Here is a 21384-nt window from a genome sequence, read left to right on the forward strand (position 1 = left end):
TATGATTGACTTTTTCTCAAGCAGTGAGCCAAATCCGTCAAAAAATATAGTTTCTATCAACGAGAAAGACCTACAAGTTTCTGCTCATACCCCAAAAGAATTTCTTTCACAATTCTCCGAGGTTGACCAACAATTGGAGCCAACAAGGTTGATCAAGTCTGATACATCTGCTATGAGCTGTGAGCAAGAAACATCATCTTGGAGACCACTACAAGAAATACAATGCAGAGCTCAGAAAAGGAGCTGTACTATGTAGTAATCATTTACATTTCTGTACGACAGAGATTAGAATTTTGTAAATTTAATATATTGTTGGAAAGATTCTGACAGTTCAGAACCATATTTTTCATCACAATGAAGGTACATAAGCAGGGTAGTGATCTTGGGCGACTTCTGGATCTTACAAAATTTGTAGGATACAAAGAGCTCTTCCATGACCTTGAGGTGATGTTCAATTTTGAAGGACAACTAGAGGATCCAAACAAAGGCTGGCAAGTTGTCTACACAGATGATGAGGGAGATATGATGCTTGTAGGAGATGATCCGTGGCAGTAAGTATCAATGTCCAATATTCCACCCAAAAAAAATAGCTTGCTTCTCAATGGGTGATTCTGTTATAACGTGTCTATGTTGTAATTATTTTCTATGAACTCTTTTTTTTTTTAAATCAGGGAGTTTTGCAGCATTGTACGTAAGATTTATATATATAAACGAGACGAGGTTGAGAAAATGACTCCCGGTGGCCCTAATTTGGAGTTCAGGAGAGAGTGTGAAGAACAACCAATCACAAGCGAAATCTCTACTCTTGCAGCCACTGATGCTCACGTCGAGTCTCATCACATGTGAATTTCATGCTGTAGCCAAACGAATCTATTTTTAGAGCCGTTCATAGTTCTACTCTTAGTTCCGTAATTTTCAAATAGTTCATAGCATTGTTTAACTGCCAGTACTAATGCTGGCCGAATAATCCAAAGAGCAAGCATAGTTTTGATTAGCCTATATTTAGCTTGCAAGAGTAGTAAACTTTCTTAGAAATTTTGCAAAATTTCTACTCCAGCAAATAAAGCATGATGTGCATGCTCCAGTAGCTACGATTTGTTTTTGATAGCAAACTGCTGTTTTCTCTTAGTCTTCGATTGTTTGCTGAGATGGAAGGATGTGTTCAACTTCTCTGTTTTTTTGTTAAAGATTCAATAAAATTATATTGAGACTTGCGTCATTGAGTTTTACGTTGAATGCTTCTTTTTCACGAATGTTTCGGTTGGTACATCCAAGTTTTCTTATTTTATTTATTGTTTATTATTTGCCGTTACAATGCTTGATTGATTAGATAATGAAGGAATTGGATCTGGTTAAATTTTACAATAGGTATCAAAGTCCGTATTTCTTTTAGGTTAAAAATTTAGTAGTCCGAATTTTGTCAAAAAATTTATTATGTTGAATTCTTAACTCCTTGACCATCTGAGAATTTGATGGAAATGAGTATGACTATTGGTGCATTAAGAAAGATATATTTTTTTAAACAGATAGATTTGTGCAAGATTGTTGAATCAGGTTATGTAGAGTCAATTGATTAGAATACCCTCACAACCAATGATTAAACAGCCATGAAGAAGAATGTTCAAGCCTTGTTTAAGATTCAAATAGCTATTGATAAGAGCTTATTTTAAAGAATTACAAATGCAAAGACAATTGAAGGTCTATCTAGAAGACTCTAAGAGAAGTCTACCTAGGTAGTGCTCAAATCAAAGTTGTCAAGCTATAGACATTGAAGAGAGAATTCAAGAATTTGAAGATGCAAAAAGTTAGAAGTGTGAATGAATATTGTGTCAGCATAAAAGATGTGGTCAATAAGACGGCAAAAGTTGGAGAAATTGTGAACAATGAGGTTTTGAGTAGAAAGGTGTTGAGGACGCTTACCCAAAGGTGGAACCTTGTTGCTTTAACCATAAAAGAAAGGAAAAAATTGTCTACCCTTTAGTTTGATTACCTAGTGGATCTTTGATGTCTTGTAAAGAAAATTTGAGAGATTCTTTTAGAGAAAGTGACGAGAAAGATTTTTTTTCCAAATTAAAAATTACAAAGAATGAAGATGCCAAGAGTATCACCAAAAGCAATCAACGCCAAGGTAGTGGTAAAAATCAGAATCATTCAATAGGAAATAAAGGTGGATGTGGTCTAAGAGGAAGAGGTGGAGGCTGATTTTATAAAAACAAATATCCAATGTTACTATTATAACAAGTATGGACACATTGAGGGGATGACCCTTTGGTGAAATGGTGGGGCTTCTTGCTTGTAGTTCCTACAACCTATGTTCAAACCCCACGGGTTTGTCTCTACTGTGTTAACAATGAAGCATACTTTACCATGGGGAGAACCTTAGAGAAATGGTGGGGCTTCTTGCCTATAGAGCCTACATCCTCGGTTCAAACCATAAAGTTTTGGGGATGACCCTTTGGTGAAATGGTGGGGCTTCTTACTTGTAGTGCCTACAGCCTAGGTTCAAACCCCATGGGCTACTCTCCATCGTGTTAACAATGGAGCATGCTTTACCATGGGAATAACCTTGGAGAAATGGTGGGGCTTCTTCCTTGTAGAGCCTACATCCCTAGTTCAAACCATAAAGTTTTTTAGGGATGACCCTTTGGTGAAATGGTGAGGCTTCTTGCCTATAGTGTCTACTACATAGGTTCAAACCTCGTGGGTTCATTTCTACCACTAATACATTTGGCCTAAAATTCTGACGGAGAAGGTATATTGTCATCAAATTTGATTTTTTTTGAAAAAATGCTTGATTTTGTCGGAATTTCGACAATAATGCAACATTTGGTTTCGACGGAGAAGGAATTGGCAATGACATTTGTGGTTTTTTAGAAAAAGTGCCCGCGTTCGTCAAAATTCTGACGATGTCAAGCATTATTTAAAAAAAAAAAAAAGACCAAGTCATTTCATAAATCCTGCCTCTTCATCTCGTCGACCTCTGCCATTACAAAATCCTGCCTCTTCGTCTCACCTTTGCCATTCCAAAATACCAGCTATCCTAGCTATACAACTAGTGTATGGCCCAATCAAGATGCATTCGATGGATATGTCGATGCACTCAACTAAACAAAGAGATCAGGTTAGGTGCTCTTTCTTGTATGAAAAGGGATAGGTCATTTATGCTCTCATTGGATGACTGTGGTACAAAGAGATCGGATCAGGTCATTTATGTGCTCGATCGACCGGGGAGAAAGAATAATTCCAATTCACATGACATCAGGGCTCGACCTCCTAATTGCAATCACTGCTCGGATGTCTGAAAGAGATAGCTTCTTGTCATAATGCATTGTGTTCCTTGCCTACATCTCAGTTTTGGACATCCCCTGATGAACACGAAGGAGGGAGGCGGACATAGGTTCCCTGTGTCGGTTTAATCGCTGCAAGAATGTGTTTGTCAGGGTGGCCATTTCAATTATCATTGTTTCACTCTAAATTGGGCATTACAAGATCTGGTTGAAGAAAAAAGGAAGGGTATAATCAGAAAATTCATTGTTATACATATTCAAATATTTAGATTCAAATTTTATTATAGATTTATCCGATTAATTGAAAATAGCAGAGATGGTGAGAGGTTTTTGTAATATGATATGATCGATTTAAAAGAAGAATTTCTTACAAGACCTAAACCATTGAACAATCCTACAATCATGTATTAATTAAACAATGCATTTTAAATAATGAACAATATAGTAAGCTTGAAACATATTAACACTACTTTCCATATTTAAAATATATCCTAATTAAGGAGAGGGATGACCTAAACCTGCGTGATCGAGTGCCACTATGTAAAATATATCCTAATTATGGAGTGCCATTAGGTAGGTGAAGTAAAAGTAAGTGTGTATGAGGTTAAGGTTTACGATAGGATGTAGGAAAGTGGAGGAGGTTAAGATAGGGTATATGAAAGGTAGATGGAAGGTAATAATGACAGGAAGTGAGGTAAAGGTTATGAGGTGTGGGTTAGAAAATAGGGTGTAGGAAATGGAAGGAAGGGTCATATCACTTTGAGAGTTTTCACCAAGATGAGTAGCCCAAGTATGGACCTTAAATCTTACAAGCCATGAGGATCCACTTGTAGTAGAGGAGCATATACTTGCATCTTGGGAGCTTATTAGGAGTTCGCCTTGAATTTGGGAAATACACACAGAGGAGATAGAATATTGATCAATAGACATTACCTAGCCTCATCATGCATAAATATAAGAGGTATAGACTATATCAAGCACATATCATGAGCCAAAGGATCATATTCGAGAGTTGCTTCATCTCCAATCCTCTACATTTTTAAGATCCACAAATGGGGTTGAGGATAAGTCCTGGTTACTTAGCTTGGACTTATGATTTGGGTTGCATCTATATGTGAGCAACCTAAACTTGTAATTTTAAATGCAATTTTTGAGAGGACTTGATTCCACCTTGTGGTACTGGGAGGATAAAATGCACCAACTCACATTGGAAACCCTCTCCAAATACCATTTTGGAGTGCTTCAAACTGTGTTCTATTTCAAAATATTTTTGACAGAGATGCATAGATGAGTTTCACCATTTACATAATAAGGTTTCATAGTGGCTCAACATGAGAGTTAGTTTTCGGAGTTCTTGTAGTTTGTAGATTACATTCAAGACAAGTTACTTCTCAATTTTTTCATTAGGGGTGGAAAGCCCAAAATTTCAGTTTTCCTACACATGGCCAATCCAAATGACTTTAGGGTTGCTATGGAAAAGTCCCTTATGGAAAAGGAGGTACATGGGAGGACACAAGAGGCATGAGAGAAGTTTGTAACCTTGATGAAGGGACTAAAGTGTCCATAGGCCTCCCCATCCTTCAAAGGATAATTTAGAAAAACCTAATAGTATCAATATTAGGGACAAAGGTCTAGAGCATAGTAGGGGCCATAGGGTAGTCACATGTGACCATAATCAACACAAGGATATTTTAGGTATGAGAGACTATAGGGCTATCAAGCTAGGCCTTCTATGATTCAACAACCTTTTAGGGGAGAATCTAGTGTTTTTAGTAGTTAGGATCTTCTAATTATGGTGGAGCCTAGCCAACATAGAGTTATATGAGAGGCACACGTTATGTATATGTTAATATCAGAGAGTGCCTACAAGGTTTTAGAGTAGGTGGACACCATCCTAGGATGTCAAAGTAGATAGTTGATATGTGGGTCTTTACCCTCCCAACCACTCAACATATACCACCATGGGTCTTTACCCTCCCAAAAACACAAAGGCCAAAGGAAGATTCACCACTGCAACACTCACTTTTTTGTGACATTCCTTACAGGTTGAACAAGACACCGATGAAATGTTTGCTCATATTAGTTTGGTTCCCGAGGCATAGGTATGCTCTACAATCCTTCTTATATTAAGGCCTCTCTGGCATGTATAGGCCCATATGACCCTATATCTCAGACCTAAATTCTTAGATCTACATAATATATAGAACACCTATGCTGATATTGTTCCATTCACAGCAGGATGACTGCTCCACTGATGAATGCCTTGCACCTGTTCCCAAGAGAGAGGCTGACGAATGACTGCACCTGTGGTTAGTTTTCCAAGTATACAATTGTTCAAGCACTGTTAGTTTTCCAAGTATACAATTGTTCAAGCAGTGTTAGTTTTCCAGGTTTACAATTGTTCAATCATTGATACATTTTTATATTAAATAGTATTGAGCATACTGTTTCTTTTATGTGAAGAAAATTGTCTCGGCTGTCTTTTTATAGGACAAGAGTCAACAACCTCAAGAATTAGTTGCCAAAGATGTACATGGAAATGATTGGTGTTTCCCGCTCATCTATCGTGGTGGGTTGTTTGCCATATTATCTGGTAGCTTGTACTAAACTAGATTTCAAATTTAAGAAGAACTGTTAAATTTTTCAGTCTATTATGAAAAGATGGATGCATATGTTTTCAGCAAAAATGATGTAGGATAAGTTATTGATTTTTTCAGATAAACCCCAGGATCTGGATTTGGGTGTGGTTTTTTCTTGGTCCGGCATGTTCCTATCCTCATAACATTATTTAAATTTCAATAGTATTGAATTAATTAATTTTTTATAGTTATTTTTTTATTATCTATATATAATGTTATGTGGACTAATTTCCATTTTTAGGCTTATATATTGTATGATTTTTATATAATCAACCCAGTTTTTTTACATTTGAAGCATATTAGTAAACCTGAACCTGTCGCTTAGACTTTATAGTCATATTTGTGTAGATGATTGTGATTGAGGTGCTTGTTCTAGGGCAAACTGTTAAGCTAATTTATGTAAATTTTTTTCTCATAATCGTTAACATTCTACTTCTTTTTAATTTTTGTAATTTAATGATATTTAGCAATGACTTCAAACAAAAATGATTTTTTTTTTCTGCTGAAACCAGTAGGTTCAGACATTGCTTCTAATTTTTATGGTAAAATATTGGAGTCCTACTTTAGACTGTAAATCATTTCTCATTAATATCATTGAGCTTTTGAGTGTTTTAATTTAGTGAATTAAGAATATATAAGCTTTAATGATTAATCGTTGCTAAGGATTTTTTTTGGAAAGAAATTTTTTTTTAATTACTAACACATTTTCATTTGATATGATTAAAAAAAACACTAGGTGAGAAAAGGAGGCATTTGCTGACAGCTGGGTGGAGAGTCTTTGTTAACTCCGAAAGGCTTGTAGCAGGAGATGCATTCATCTTTATGAGGTTTCTAAACTTGCCCATTTTATTTACTCCAAAATGTTATATTTGGTGTATTTTTATCATTTATATATGACGGTTTTGTCCTTAGGGATAAAAATGGCGAACTACATGTAGGGGTCGGCGTGCCATGCATCAGCAAAGTAACATTCCTGTCCGTAGTTATATCCAGTCGCAGAATGGAGATTTTTGTCCTTGCTGCTGCGTCACATGCCATTCCAGGGAGGGCTATGTTTAGAGTCTACTACAAGCCAAGGCAAAAACTGATGATATTTCCTAGTAGTCTCTTACCACTCAAATTATTTTCACATTCAACATCTAAATATCTTTTAGTGTTAATAAAATTCTACAATCCATGAAATTAGACTGTGGTAACTGCTTTTAGATTAGATTGGGTGTATATTATTTTAATATACAATCTAATCTAATCTAGAACTGATCAAATTGTACAAAACGTTTGATAATTTTATGATTGAAGATGGGGTGCATTTTAGTACTTTACCAAGATATTCAAAAAATGGTAGAATATAAAATATGCAGGGCTGCAGTAATTACTAGGCGCCCGCAAGCCTTTCCTTTAGGTTATGGGATAGTTGCATTGTTATTTAAACAATTTTTTATCAGTTCATCGGGTTCCCAACTTCCCAAAGCAGTTGTACGATGCAGTCACAAAATACAGAAATGGGCAGCACTTTTGTCTTTTATTTCCATTTAATCAGCATTATTTTTATTAGCCATGTTACTTGAATCTGCTTATATTTTTCGCTTGGTCTAAAGTTTTGTTTCATCCTTTCGGATGTTTGGATCTGTACATATTAATCAGAACCAGCCCGTCAGAATTCATAATGAACAGTAATTTCTCAGTGAGCATGAAATTCGGGATGAGATTTGAGGGCCTATTGAGCACTTTATAGTTTAAAATCTGGTGTAGTTTAAGCAAGACAAGTATGGATAGATGGATTATGATTCAATAACCTTTTTATGTTTGATTAGGATATGGTGCATTTTGAAATATGCCTATCGTTATAAGTTTATAAAATAGATATGTGATATTCTTATGAAATTTTCTGGATTGGATTGTACGTATTTTTTTCCTATAGACATTTCGAATCACACTCCGTGATTCATGATCAGAATGAAAAGATATGTGATGTTCAGCCTACTGTATAGGAGATCAGTAATTAGCAATTGTTTGATGCCTATAGATAGCAATTGCATACTAACAGGAATTTCTTTTCAAAGATAATGTAGTTGTTTCTTTTCAAAGATAATGTAGTTGTTACAGTGTGTTATGCCTGATATGTGTGTTTCTGTTGGCCAAATATACTGGTACTATCATTGAAATAGGTGATTCTGAGACCTTGAGGTGGTGTTGGCAGATAAATTAATTCTCCTCTGTGTTTATGTTTCTTTTCATGGTATCAGAGCTAATGGTATACGATCTTGAAGAGCTTGGAGAGGCAGATGAATCTGAAGGAATGGTGGTTTGAAGACAAGCTGCTTAGGAGCCGCCCAAATTGCAGATATTGCAAGAAGAATCTAAATACAAATAAAAAAACAATGGTTATTTGACTCTTGACTTTAGGGTAGTAAGGCTAACGACCAAAAAGGGTCAATACATTCATTGGTATATAATTTTTTTTAGATAGTTGTGATGAAGGACAACCTAATTATTGAAGTGGGTGTATTTCCATAGTGTACTCCTAAGCAATAAAATACTGTAGGATTGTACATGCATGCTCCATTCTCAAGAGGCCGTGGCTAGGATCCAGAGGTACAAGTTCTCACCATTCCTCTTACCCAATGGTTTGAGAACCTTTTAACTAAGGGATGTTGAATGGTTGAATGAACCAAAATACTTAGAGGGTGGGTGAATTAGTATTCCCAAACTTTTGAAACTTTTATTGTTAAATTAATCTTATTAATCAATCTCATCAACATGAATAAACAAATGCATAATAAGTAAACAAAATAACCATAAATTGAACACTTAATTTTTATACGTGGAAAAATCAAATAGGAAAAACCATAGAGAGGGTTAACTCTCAAGATAATATAACTAGTTATATGGTGTTTACAAAAAGGATGGCTCACTGTCGAACAGTTCACTGTGAGATTACAAAGCTGCTCATTGCCAAAATGCTCACTACAATAGAACTAAATGAACTAAGGAAAGTTGCATCTCCAAATGCATGAAGTTAGTTCTAAGATAAGCTCAAATATCAACTCATAGAAACTCACAACAAACCTAGTAAAGGGTCTTCCCAAACTATCCATAACTTCTTGCAACAAATTCAGTAAGGGATTATTGCAACACTATGACTACACTTTGCTAATCCAACTGCTTGCAACAAATCTCGTAAGGGATTACTGCAACACCGTGACTACACTATGATAATCCAACTTCTTGCAACAGATCTCGTAAGGGATTACTACAACATTGTGACTCTTCTACACACACCTACACTCATATATCATATTCCACTATTTGCACTATATACTGCTCTCATACTACTACTGCTCTCTAGTCCATAACTTTGTTACTCACATACTTCATACTCTATTATCTATAATAGAGACACACTTTGTTTCTCATCCTATTACTCATCCACACACAAACAAACACACATACTAGTAATCATATAAAATGAATGATATGTCCACCAAGCACAAATGATTTACACAATACTATATTTCTTGGATCGACACATCACCAAACAAAAAGGGTAACCAAGTTGGCCTTCATTGATATTCTACACACTTCATTCACACACTTTATTTATTGAATAATATACCTTAATTACCTAAACAATACAAGGGTATACTAGACCCATGCATACACATCCATAAGCATAAATTCCAAGCACAACAAAATTCTAACCTCATGATACAGATGCTATAGATTTCGTAACATAGTACCATAAATCATAATGCAATATAACTATACAAATAACAATACAATAGACACAACTAATACTGAAACTGGTTACAAACCATGATAAGAAAAACGTAAGATTCTGGAGAAGAGGATCTTCAGGAAATAACTCTAGTGGATCATACATAATTTAGTTGCTCAATGTCACTGCTCTTCTTACTGCATACATTATATGTTCATTACCACTACTCTGCTCAATATGCTACATCTAGTCAAATTGGATCACCAAGTTTGACATCAATGACAACAACGACAATAGTCAAACAAATCAGAAAAAGGATTTCGACATTAATTAGGATGATACATGTTGGGTAACAATAGGCATAATACTATACCTTGTACCACAGTATAGGAATTACTAATGGCTTTTGAGATTCTACAATAAAGGTTCATAGTGAGGCATACCCTATGAACATAGATCCTTCTACAAGCATGATACCTATGTTCAAGTGAATTTATCCTCACCTTGTGTCTAAAATAACTAAAGGCCCCAAGGATGCACAAAACATAATGTGACTAGATTGAGGTACAAGAAATTTTTTTATCCCATCTTTATATAGCATGCTAGAAAATCTATTTGAGATTAAAGAAAATGGTAATGAAATCCCAATCAGGCCTCTCTACTAAAAAATGAACAAGAATGTTGATGTTTCTTTTGTGCCCAAATTTGCATGAGCACATGAGGGGAGAGGATGTACACACAACACCGTTGGGAAAATAGAAAGCGTACAAGAACACAAGATACAACAAAAAGGGTTCTTTCCCTTAGAAAATTGAAGTGTTATATAAGATAGAAATTGAAGTAACATAATCCTTCGAAAAAAATTGTCAGTAATCTGAAGATCAAGGTCTCCTCTCAATGATTTCCAAGTAGTTGCATATATTATATCATTTGCCAAACACAAAATAAGATTTGATAAAAAAGGATAATGTCAAAATCATATAACACATCCTATAAATGAATTTCATATTATTTTCTCATATACTTAAAAAAAATCCATTTAAAGATGATTTCATAATAAAATGCTATGAGAAATTGAAGATTTGAAAAGAAGAAGTGACTTTGAGTGAATTGAATAAATTTTTGATGAAAGATATAGAAAAATGAATTATCCCGCAACATAAGTCATCAAACTACCTTTGCAATATATAACCATGACAACCATCTTCACCTTCAAAGAATAAACCCCCACCTCATTAGGGGAAGAAGAGAAAGGATCCATCTGAAGGAGAAGCCAAACCATATGCAGCCCAACTCTAGAGCAACTGCTGCCCAACAACAAAGCCTCGGAACAAGAGCAACCATCTCTTCCCATAAAGGATGTCTCCACCTCAAAAGGAGACTCTTCCAATTTGACAACCACAGAGAACATGGATGTCAAAAATTCATCCAAACCCTAGACTTCTCCACCAAAATCCAATCCACATCTATAGGAAGGGACACCAACTCCGTAGGAGTAGAAGAGGGAAAAGCCAAGGCGAAGACAGTAGCAGAGGGAAAAGCCAAGGGAAAGACAACTGAAGCCCACATAGAAAACATGCTAACCATAAATCTCAAGGTTACCAAGAGATAAACATGGCAAAACAGTAGATTAAAATCACACCACAAATGTGGGATAGAGGAAGGTAATCGAAATGCCACAATACCTTTTGACCCATTGTCATCAATCTCAAGCTATAGAGCTAGAAAACAAGCCACTCCACACCGCCGTATTGGGAGGTAGCATCTATAGAGGACCCTCCATCCACCAACAGATCAATAGAGCCTTCTTCCTAAATGACCAAGTGAGATGGGTCATCTTCATCTGCTTCTGAATCCTCCTCGTCCTTTGCAAATTCAAAAACCCTAGCGTCTGCACGACACCGACTACCACCCTTTCACTCCATTGAAATATTTAGAGGATTGATGTTAGGTTATTAATATTAAAATTATTTAATTAAATTAAAATAATAATTAGTAAAAATATTGTTTGTAGTTGTGGACAATTTTGAGTGACTAGAGATCCCCCTATTGACCCCATTATCATAAACCCCCCTTGTATGCATATTTCTATTTATACGAATATTATGATAATATTTTACTGGCCAAAATTTCATAATTTCTCATTAATGCAATCGGCTCTCACATTTTAATTAACCAACTCCTTTTCATTAAAGGCATCAAAAATTCCACCAATCCAAGAAAATCATTTGCCACCTAATAATACACTCTTGTTTTCTAATTACTACATAGCATTTGCATGCAATTATCACATAGCCTATCCTTGATGTTAAAATAGTGCGACTCAAGTCATTCTTAAACCCCTTACTCCAAAGTATATGCACATTTACCATAGAGATTTTGTGTGTCAACAGACAATCCATGTTGTTAAGCATTGAGTATAAGACTTTCATCAATGCTCAAACTTTGTGTTATACACTACCACCATACCACCTACAATTGTCATTTATGCACCACAACTCAAATAGTTTGGTTTCTCTAGATTTTCTTCATCCCTGGATGCTTCCATCATCTTGCACTAATCTTAGAATTTGGGTAAAAGTCAAAAGATAAACACAAATATTTATAATTTTTTAATGATCTACTTAAAGCTTATAGAATTTAAGAAACCAATTTAACCTTTTTAAATTTTCAAACAACTTAGAAAAAAAATCTCTTGATGAATTCAAATGGTGAAGAATTAGAAGAATAGACTATTAACATTAAGAGCATGAAGTCAAGAAACTTGTGCAATCAACTGCACACATCTTTCACCTAATAATCCCCAATTTGAGGTAAAGGTAGGAAAAGAAGACACAAGAAATAATCAACATGTATAAAAATTTCATTTCTTTATTTTTCGAAAGAATCAATAACACAAGAGATATAGAAAGAGGAAGTAACAAACATAGAGAGGGAGAGATAAGAGAGAGATAAGGATATAAAGCAGGAGTTATATAGAGATGTGCCAAGTTAAATTAAATGTATTACATTAATTAAAAGAAAAAGGCAAAATATAATTGTTATACAATAATTTAAAGTTTTTAAGAAGATAAATAATTTTAAATTAAATTATTATAATAAATTTTAATTAGTATTTGTAATATCACAAAAGATAAATAATTAAAAATAAATTTCAGGATTGAATATTAATTAAAAATTAAAATAGAATTGAAATATTAATAAAAAGTGTACAATTACAAACAACATTAACATTAAAATTATTTAAATTAGATCTTATATTTTGTATTATGTTATTAACTTAATGATTATTTTGGCATTCATAATACATACTTATAAAAAAGATAAGTATTGGATTAAGTAGTATTTGATTTAAAATTATTGATCAAATCACAACAATTTTTTTAAAGTTTACAATTAATTTTAAAATTATAATGGATCATAAATTTTAAAATTTATAAAATATTTATTATCTAATATAATTAAATTAAACAAAATTAAATTTTAAAATAAATCAACAATGATTAATTTTAATTTTAGATTATGATAAAACAAAAATCTAGATTGAAAAGAAAGTTTCTATTCTATTTTATTCATTTTTCCAAGCAAGTCATCAAATATCAAATAGAAATATATTAAATCACTTTTAACAAGTTGAACCCTAACCATAATACTAAAGTAAATTAATTTGATCCAAATTAAATAGTAAGCCAAATTTTACTCAAATTGAACTATTAAATTTATAAAATCCTAACATAACATGAATCCTAATTCTTATTGAACCCTAGCCCAAATTGAACCATAATCCTAACTATAATTCCTATATGTAATCTTATTGAACCCTAACTATAATTCCTTTATGTAAAGGAATTGAAACCTATAATCTTATTGAAACCTAACCCTAAGAATAAAGTAAATTAATATATTACCATGAACAAAATTAAATAGTAAGCCGAATTATACTTAAACCTTAACCTTGACTCTAAACCATATTGATCCCTACACCTAAACCTAAATAAACATTTAACAGAAATGAATCCTAACCATAAAGCTAAATTAAATTCAACACTTACCCTAAAGTTAATTGAACATTATAATAAAACTAAACTCCAAGCTTAATTTCATTAGGTTTTTTGAGTTGAATTTAGACATTAATTGAGCTACCCTAAACATAATTGAATATTATAATAAAAACTAACTCCAAGCCTAGTTTCATTAGATTTTTTTAGTTGAATTTAAACATTAATTTACACTTTCCTTCAACTATAATTAGAGCTAAAAAAAGGGCAAATTTGTTTATGATTACTATTGCATTAACATTAAAATTAGGATTATACTTTAATAATGGCTAAATTTCAATTGAACAATAAACCAAATAAAACACTAACCCTAAATCAAATCATATGCTAATCTAAACACTATACCTAATCTAACCCTAACCCTAAACCAAATTAGGTCCTAACTCTAACACCAAACAAAATCAAATTGTACACCTTACACTAAATTAGAGGTTAATATTTTAATCCCAACCCAACCTATAATTATATATCTAATACTATTTCACCCATGATTAGACCCTAATTGAATCCGAATTAAACTATCCATAATCCTAAGTTAAAAATAATTATAACTAAACCCTAACTATAATTGTAATTAAACCTTAACCCTAACCCTAATTTTAATTAAAAAATGAAATTCTCTCGGCTTTCTTTATATATATAATTTAACGTATATATAATCTAGTTTAAATTTATGGTAAAATGAATTTGTGGACCAACTTTCCTTAAAAAGAAAGCTTACGCATGAAAAATAGTTAAAAATAGCTGGCACAAATGGGGCACTTTCAATTTTATTTTACCCATCTTCATTTTTCAATGAAATATTTTTATTAGATCTTAAAAATAACAAATCATGTGATTCAATACAAAACACTTAATACTTTTTTTCATTTCACCAAATTTCTTCATCCCTAAATGCCTCCATCACTTTTTATTAATCTATACAATGAAAAAAATCAAAAGAGAAACACATATCTTTATAATTTTCAATGATCTACTTAAAAGTTTATAGAATTTAAGAACATTTAAATCTTTTTAAATCTTCAAACCAATTAGAAAAAAAAATTGATTAGAAATTCAAATGTGAAGAATTCGAAGATTAAACTATTAATATGGAGAGAGGGGAGTCAAGAAGCTTGTGCAATCAACTTGTATGGAGAAGCACACATCCCTCACCTAATAATCTCTATTTTGAGAGGAAGGTAGGAAAAGAGGAAAGAAGAAATAATCAAGAATTTTGAAAAATTAAAAATTAGCTATTGTTTGTCGTTTATTTGTTTGAATGTGTTTCTTTGGGAATGGGAGGTCAAAATAAGGACTTGCTAAGCAATAGGCATGCATTAATTGATTTGATTTAAATTTAAGTTAAAATGAATTTGTGGACCAACTTCTATTAAAAAAAATAGGATGAAAAACAGTTAAAAAATTGTTGGTGCCACTTTGGCACATTCAATTTTATTTACCCATCTTCATTTTTGAATCAAATATATCTATTAGATCTAAAGGGTAACAAAAGATATGATTTGGTACACAAGTATCAAGAGATTTTGAGAAACACCAAATTAAAATGCGTAACTACTAAGTGGTTTACTAAGACTCCATCTGAGCTCATTTTGAGATGCATGGCTGCTGATCCTAGGACTCCCTCTGATTCATCTTGTTGCACAGATGAGTGGTGTTATACATTGTGTGGTTTCTTTTGTGTGTTAGGATCTTTGTTCTTGTTCAGCGAGTTGGGTTTGAAGCAATCAGATTTTGCTTTGTTTTGTGATAACAACAGTGCAATTTTTATGAGTAAACATCAAACATCTCAGCCGAGGTCAAAACATGTTGATGTTTGCAGTCATTATGTTCGCCATATGGTTGAAGAAGGCAAGTTTCATGTAGACAAGATTCATACCGATCTGAATATTCAGCTAATGTACGATTTCTGCCCAGCTTCTCTTGGCCTTTCCAATAACTGATAGCAGAATTAAGTGGGGGAATTCCTTCCTTGTTTGCCGCCAAAACTCTTAGCTATTCATATTCTTCCTGGAAGCTCTTTAAGAGCTGATTGTAATTCATTTTCTAAAGTTGATTGCCAGAGCTGATTGCAGCTGTGTAGATGTAAACCAGATTGGTGAATAATATAGTGATTCCCCTGCTTCAAGTGTGGATGTAGGCAATTGCCGAACCACGATAAATCTGTGTGTTCTTGTTGTTTGTGTTGTGTATATTTAATTGTGTTTATCTGCTGTTTTCAATTCGATTTCTTCATCCTAACATAAGTACTATACCACTCTGATTATTTATTTCGTAGTCAATGCGTCTTTACCTAGACATCGATTGAAATGAATGTTTGTACAAATTCGATGTTGTATTGCAGATTGAAGCATCAATAACCAAATACCTAGACATCAATAACCAGGAAGCTGAACAACAGGTGCCTTTGTATGACCTGCCCTCCAAAATTCTTTACCGGGTGCATGTAAATTAATATCAATTTTTTCGTGCTTATGTCGGTTGATTGACCTCATTTTGCATGGTTCAAGGCTATGGAGCTTAGCTTCCCATTCTTTGTCATTCTATTTAGCTTATGAAATTCATTACAGGTTGAACAAGATACCGATGAAGTGTTTGCTCATATTACTTTGGTTCCCGATACAGAGGTATGCTCTACAATCCTTCTTATATCTCAGACCTAAATTCACAGGAGGATGAGTGCTCATATTGTTCCATTCACAGCAGGATGACTGCTCCACTGATATGGATCCTCCGCGTCCACCCCCTCCAAGACCACCTGCGCATTCCTTTCGTAAGACTCACAGTTTCTGAGACAAGTTCACGTGGATTTTTATCTGTTCCCAAGAGACAGGCTGATCGATGCCTCGCACCTCTGGTTAGTTTTCCAAGTACACAATAATATAAGTATTTATATTTAATTTTATATTACCTTGGGAGCTTTTTGAAGATAGTATTGATTATATTATATTCATTTATGTAATAAAAATTTTCTGCACCATTTTTTATAGGACAAGAGTCAACAACCTCAAGAATTAGTTGCCAAAGATCTACATGGAAATGACTGGCGTTTTCGGCATATCTATCGTGGTGGGTTGCTTGTCATATTCTCTCGTAGCTTTTATTAAACTAGATTTCAAATTTAGGAAGACATGTTCAATTTTTCCGTCCAAAGTCTTATTCAATATAAGACATATTATGAAAAGATGGATGCATCTGTTTTCAGGCAATCATATTCTAGGATATGTTGTTGGTTTTCTTAGATAAACCGCAGGATCTGGATTTGGGTGTGTTTTATTCTTGGTCTGTCATGTTCCTGTCCTCGGCTGAAGGCAGCATGGTTTTCAGCCTAGATTCGAACCCTGTGTGAACTGCCCTTTTAGAAAAGCAATTCTCTGATTTTGTTTTTGTGATCACATTCCATGAAAGAATAAATAATTTTCCAAATGATATTTCTTCATTAATGGCGGGACACTTGCAGCAATGACATCATTATAATTAGGAAGCCGAGAAGAATGTGGCATTCTCTACGTTGTCAACTGCTGGATACACCTCCTATGCTTCCGCCATAGCCAGATAAACAGAGAAGCTGGGGGTTTTACGGCTTAAAAGATAATTTAGGTTTTAACTTGGAAAATGTTATAATTGTACAGCTTAGGTGGTTTTAGGTTTTGACTTTTAAATTAAGAATATTTACTAGAAATATTATTTATAGTTGTTTTGTTTATTATCTATATAATGTTATGTGGACTAGTTTCCATTTTTAGACTTATTTCTATGTGTGTTTTTCCCAATACATGCTAATCATTAACAGTCTACTTCTATTTTGATCTTTTAATTGGATGACATTTATATGCAATGACTTCAGTTGCTCTTTGATACTTTTGTCCTCGATGACAAGAAAATAAAAAAGGGGAAGTTGGTGTTGTTTAAGTTTCATACTTTGAGGCAAGTATATTAAGCATGTGGTTATATATTTAAAAAGCCTTTCTCATAGGCCAGTCTAGTGACACGGATACATTGATTTAGCTAACGTGTTATATGTTTAAAATGCCTTTCTCTCGAGCCAGGCTGGTGACACGAATATAGTGAATATCACTGACTTGGCATTTATTGAACAGCATCTTTGGTTTATATTATGTTTAATTTGTCTACGGACTAATAGCATATTCTTCAGAATACACTTTGTGACCGATAGATTAAAAGTTTTCTTTGGAAGCATCATTTTTGTGTTTCATTTTTTGAACAAGTTTGAAGTCCGTCTCAAACCCTAAAACGCCATGAGAGATGCAGCCCTGTAGCTAAGGAGCTCGAGTTAGTTTGTTCGGTTGAAAAGAATGATGCAAAAGTGGACTTAACAGTGAGCTTAATGGATTTCTGGTTAGTTTGTTTTCAGTTATCAATGAGGTTGCGTTTCACAGGTATTATTCTTGTTCATATGTTTAAAAGATTCAGATTTTTCGAATCAGGTTTTTTAGTTATGCAAAATGGAAATAAGGAAACAGACCTTGCTTTATTTTTATTTTTCATGATTGGGAAATCAAGCATCTTTAGATTATCTCTCAGTTTTCTCTTTCCGTTGCACAGTTAATCAGTTATTTGGTTTCAGTTTGCATATTCCTGTAAGATTTTGGTAACCCTATACGAGGGTTATTCGGGAAGACGTTTTGTGTTTTTGAGGAATAAAACAGTTTAAATACAGAACAGTTTATTCGGAAATGAGATAGAGGAGTGTGAATAAAGGGAAACACAAAGATTGTGTTGAAAGAAAAAAGAAAGTGCTATGTATAAAAAGATTATCAGAGATCTTAGATAGTCGAGGGTTTTGAGAGTTTTTACTCTGTTTTGTTGCAGAGTACATGAGACTATAATGGTTGAAGTTATTTTGTTCAGAGATTGAGTTTTTCTCTTTGATAGTGTTTGATTCCTTTAAAAGAATGTTATTATTTTATGTCTATGATTCAAAGCCTTGAAGAATATTGTTGCCAAAATCTTTTAGAGAAAATCATTTGTACAGACTGATAAAATATACTTGCTCCAACCACTGATGGTTTTGTGACTACAGAATTAAGTGCATTCATATAATTACCAGTGACTGTAGCTCGAGTTGGAATGTTTCATTGGATAAGAAAGAGGGGTTGGTGCTCCTTGAGACCTTGTGGTTTCTAAATCTTGTGAACTGAGTTGGTGCTCTTTGAAATAATATAAGGGATCTTACCGAGTGGTTTTTCTACCCCAGGAGGGTTTTCCACTCATGAAAACTATGGTGTTATGTGCATTGTCTTGTCTCATTTTGTCTTACTGGTTTATGCTTTGATACATCATATCTTTAGCTCTTTTCATTTCTTACTCTGTTTTGTTGAATTTATGTGATGCAACCTTTGAAATACTCGTTTAGATGTTTCATGTTTTTGTAAAAGATTCAATAACATTTTATTTTCTGAAAAGTTTGAATCAAGTTTTTCAGTTGGTTCTATTGTATATTTCATGCTTCATTAAAAGTATTATATCAAGGTGTTAAGTCTCACTTGTTCAGTCTTTTCAACTTTCAGTCATCTGTGCTTATTGTGAATCAAAAATTGTCAAGTTTATAAAAGAAGTTCTTGTTAAAAATTTTACACTCTGATTCACCCCCCTCGCCTCTCAGAGTGTCTCCACTTCCAACAAGTGGTATCAGAGCATAGGGTCCCTCATATAGGTCTGTCCTAGGGATTGTTCCTGGTCATTTGGAAGTTTTTTTATGGCTCATTCTCAAGAAGGTGCACCTTTATCAAGAGCTCCTCTTTTTGATGGCACAGATTATGTGTTCTGGAAGATCAGAATGGAAACATACTTGATTTCAGTTGATGTAAATGCGTGGAACATTGTTACTACAAAATATGTTGTTCCTACATCTATTCCTTCAGATTCTAATGCTAAAACTCAATATGAATTAAATGCTAGAGCTAAGCATGCTCTGTTATGTGGTCTCACCAAGGATGTGTTTGTTAAAGTTATGCATTGTGCATCTGCTAATGAAATATGGAGTAAGCTAGAAACCATTTATCAAGGTGATGCAAAGGTCAAGGAATCTAAAATTCTCACACTCAAGAATCAGTTTGAGTCATTGAGAATGAAAGAAGATGAGACTATTGCAAACTATTTTCTTAGAATTGATGAAGTTGTGAATTCTAGAAGGGGTCTTCGTGAAAATGTTGATGAAAAAGATGTTGTCAGAAAAGTTATTAGAACATTACTTCCTAAATATGAAACTAAGGTGTCCACTTTAGAAGAAAAGAAAAGTTTTTCTACTATGTCTCTTGACAGCCTTCAAAGCATTCTTACAGCTTATGAAATGAGAATTGGTAGTAATTCATCTAATTCTAAAGAAACTTCTTTTAAGGTAGAAAAGAAAGAGGAACCAGATAATGAGTCTGAACTTTCAGATGCTATAGAAGCCCTGCTAGTAAGAAAGTTAAAAAAGAAATATAAGGGAAAACTACCCTTCAAATGCTTTAATTGCGGTAAAGCCGGACACTTTGCTACTAAATGTCCCTTGAGTGATCAAAACAGTGAAGAAGAAAAATCAGAAAAAGTTTTAGAAAGAAAAAATGGAACCCTAAAAAGAAATTCAATCCATTTTAGAAAAAGAAGAGTCTTTTTATAAAAGAAGATTCTGAAAATGATTCAGATGACTCACCTTGTGAAGGTGATGAAACTTTGTTTATGGCTGAAATAGAAACTTCTTCAAAGAAAGATATAATGAACATATCAGAAGATAAATCTGATGACTTAGATCAAGGTGAAATTGATCTTGAAGGAGAATTGCTTTGTGCTCTTAAGGAAATCAAAAGACTAAAGAAGCTTGTAGTTTCTCATGAAAGTGAAATTCAAATTTTGCAAATTGAATTGAAAGATTCAAAGCAAACAGTTGAAGATTTAAAAGTTTTACTTGCTGATAGTGAATTGAAAGTTAATACTTTGGAACAGCAAACTAATTCTTTGCATAAGCAGATTGAGCAGTATGAAAGTACCTTGCATTTAAATGGAATTTTAAACAAACAAAAACTATGCAAGAATATGACAGGTGTAGGCTTTGAGAGTGCTAAATCAGCAAATCAGATTACTAAACCTACAAATAGAAACCAATTTCAGGCTTATAACAGAATGACATCTTTTAGGTTTGGATTCTTTCATGGTTACTGTTTTTACTGCAACAAGTTTGGCCATAAGGTTAACACTTGCAGATTTTTACAACATAGAACTTCTATGATTGGATACAATCAAACCTATGGCTTTCCAAACACCGTGAAGTGCATTAAGTGTAACACCTTTGGACATACTTCTTCTCAATGCAAATCAAAGGCAAATATTCATAAGTTATGGAAACCAAAGTTTGTCCCTAGTGTTGAACAGTCTATGATAGTGCAATCTGCACTCTTTTCAAGTAAGAAGTCACTGTGGGTGTTGGACAGTGGTTGTTCACATCATATGACAGGAGACAAAAATAAATTTATTCATTTTGAAGACTTTGATGGAGGTTTTGTAAGATTTGGTGATAATTCAAGAGCTTTCGTTAGAGGTAAGGGTACATTATTACTGAATGATGATACTCCAATACATGATGTGTATTTTGTTGAAGGATTGAAACACAACCTTCTTAGTGTTAGTCAGATTTGTGATAGTGGTTATAATGTGTCCTTCACTTCTCATGGTTGTACTAT

General features: G+C 33.6%; 1 protein-coding gene and 1 long non-coding RNA gene across 2 annotated transcripts; both read left to right on the plus strand.

The window, feature by feature from the left end:
• The first annotated feature begins 76 nt into the window (after positions 1-76).
• Positions 77-7174, plus strand: LOC131871506 (auxin response factor 9-like). Its single transcript, XM_059215987.1, has 3 exons — positions 77-551; positions 6663-6753; positions 6839-7174. Exons 1-3 carry the CDS (start codon positions 539-541, stop codon positions 7104-7106), a joined length of 372 nt encoding a protein of 123 aa, XP_059071970.1. The 5' UTR covers positions 77-538; the 3' UTR covers positions 7107-7174.
• An 8827-nt stretch (positions 7175-16001) lies between these two features.
• On the plus strand, positions 16002-16540 carry LOC131036524 (uncharacterized). The gene is made up of 3 exons (XR_009369721.1): positions 16002-16148; positions 16273-16329; positions 16406-16540. It is a non-coding gene; the product is annotated as an uncharacterized LOC131036524 (long non-coding RNA).
• The last annotated feature ends 4844 nt before the right edge of the window (positions 16541-21384 follow it).

This window comes from Cryptomeria japonica, unplaced genomic scaffold, assembly GCF_030272615.1.
Source record: "Cryptomeria japonica unplaced genomic scaffold, Sugi_1.0 HiC_scaffold_417, whole genome shotgun sequence".
NCBI classification, from domain to species: Eukaryota; Viridiplantae; Streptophyta; class Pinopsida; order Cupressales; family Cupressaceae; genus Cryptomeria; species Cryptomeria japonica.

Bases quoted from the DNA above. Each gene is read 5' to 3' on its own strand.
- LOC131871506 (XM_059215987.1), top strand. The intron at 6,754-6,838 runs GTTTCTAAACTT...TTTTGTCCTTAG, and splicing joins GATGCATTCATCTTTATGAG to GGATAAAAATGGCGAACTAC.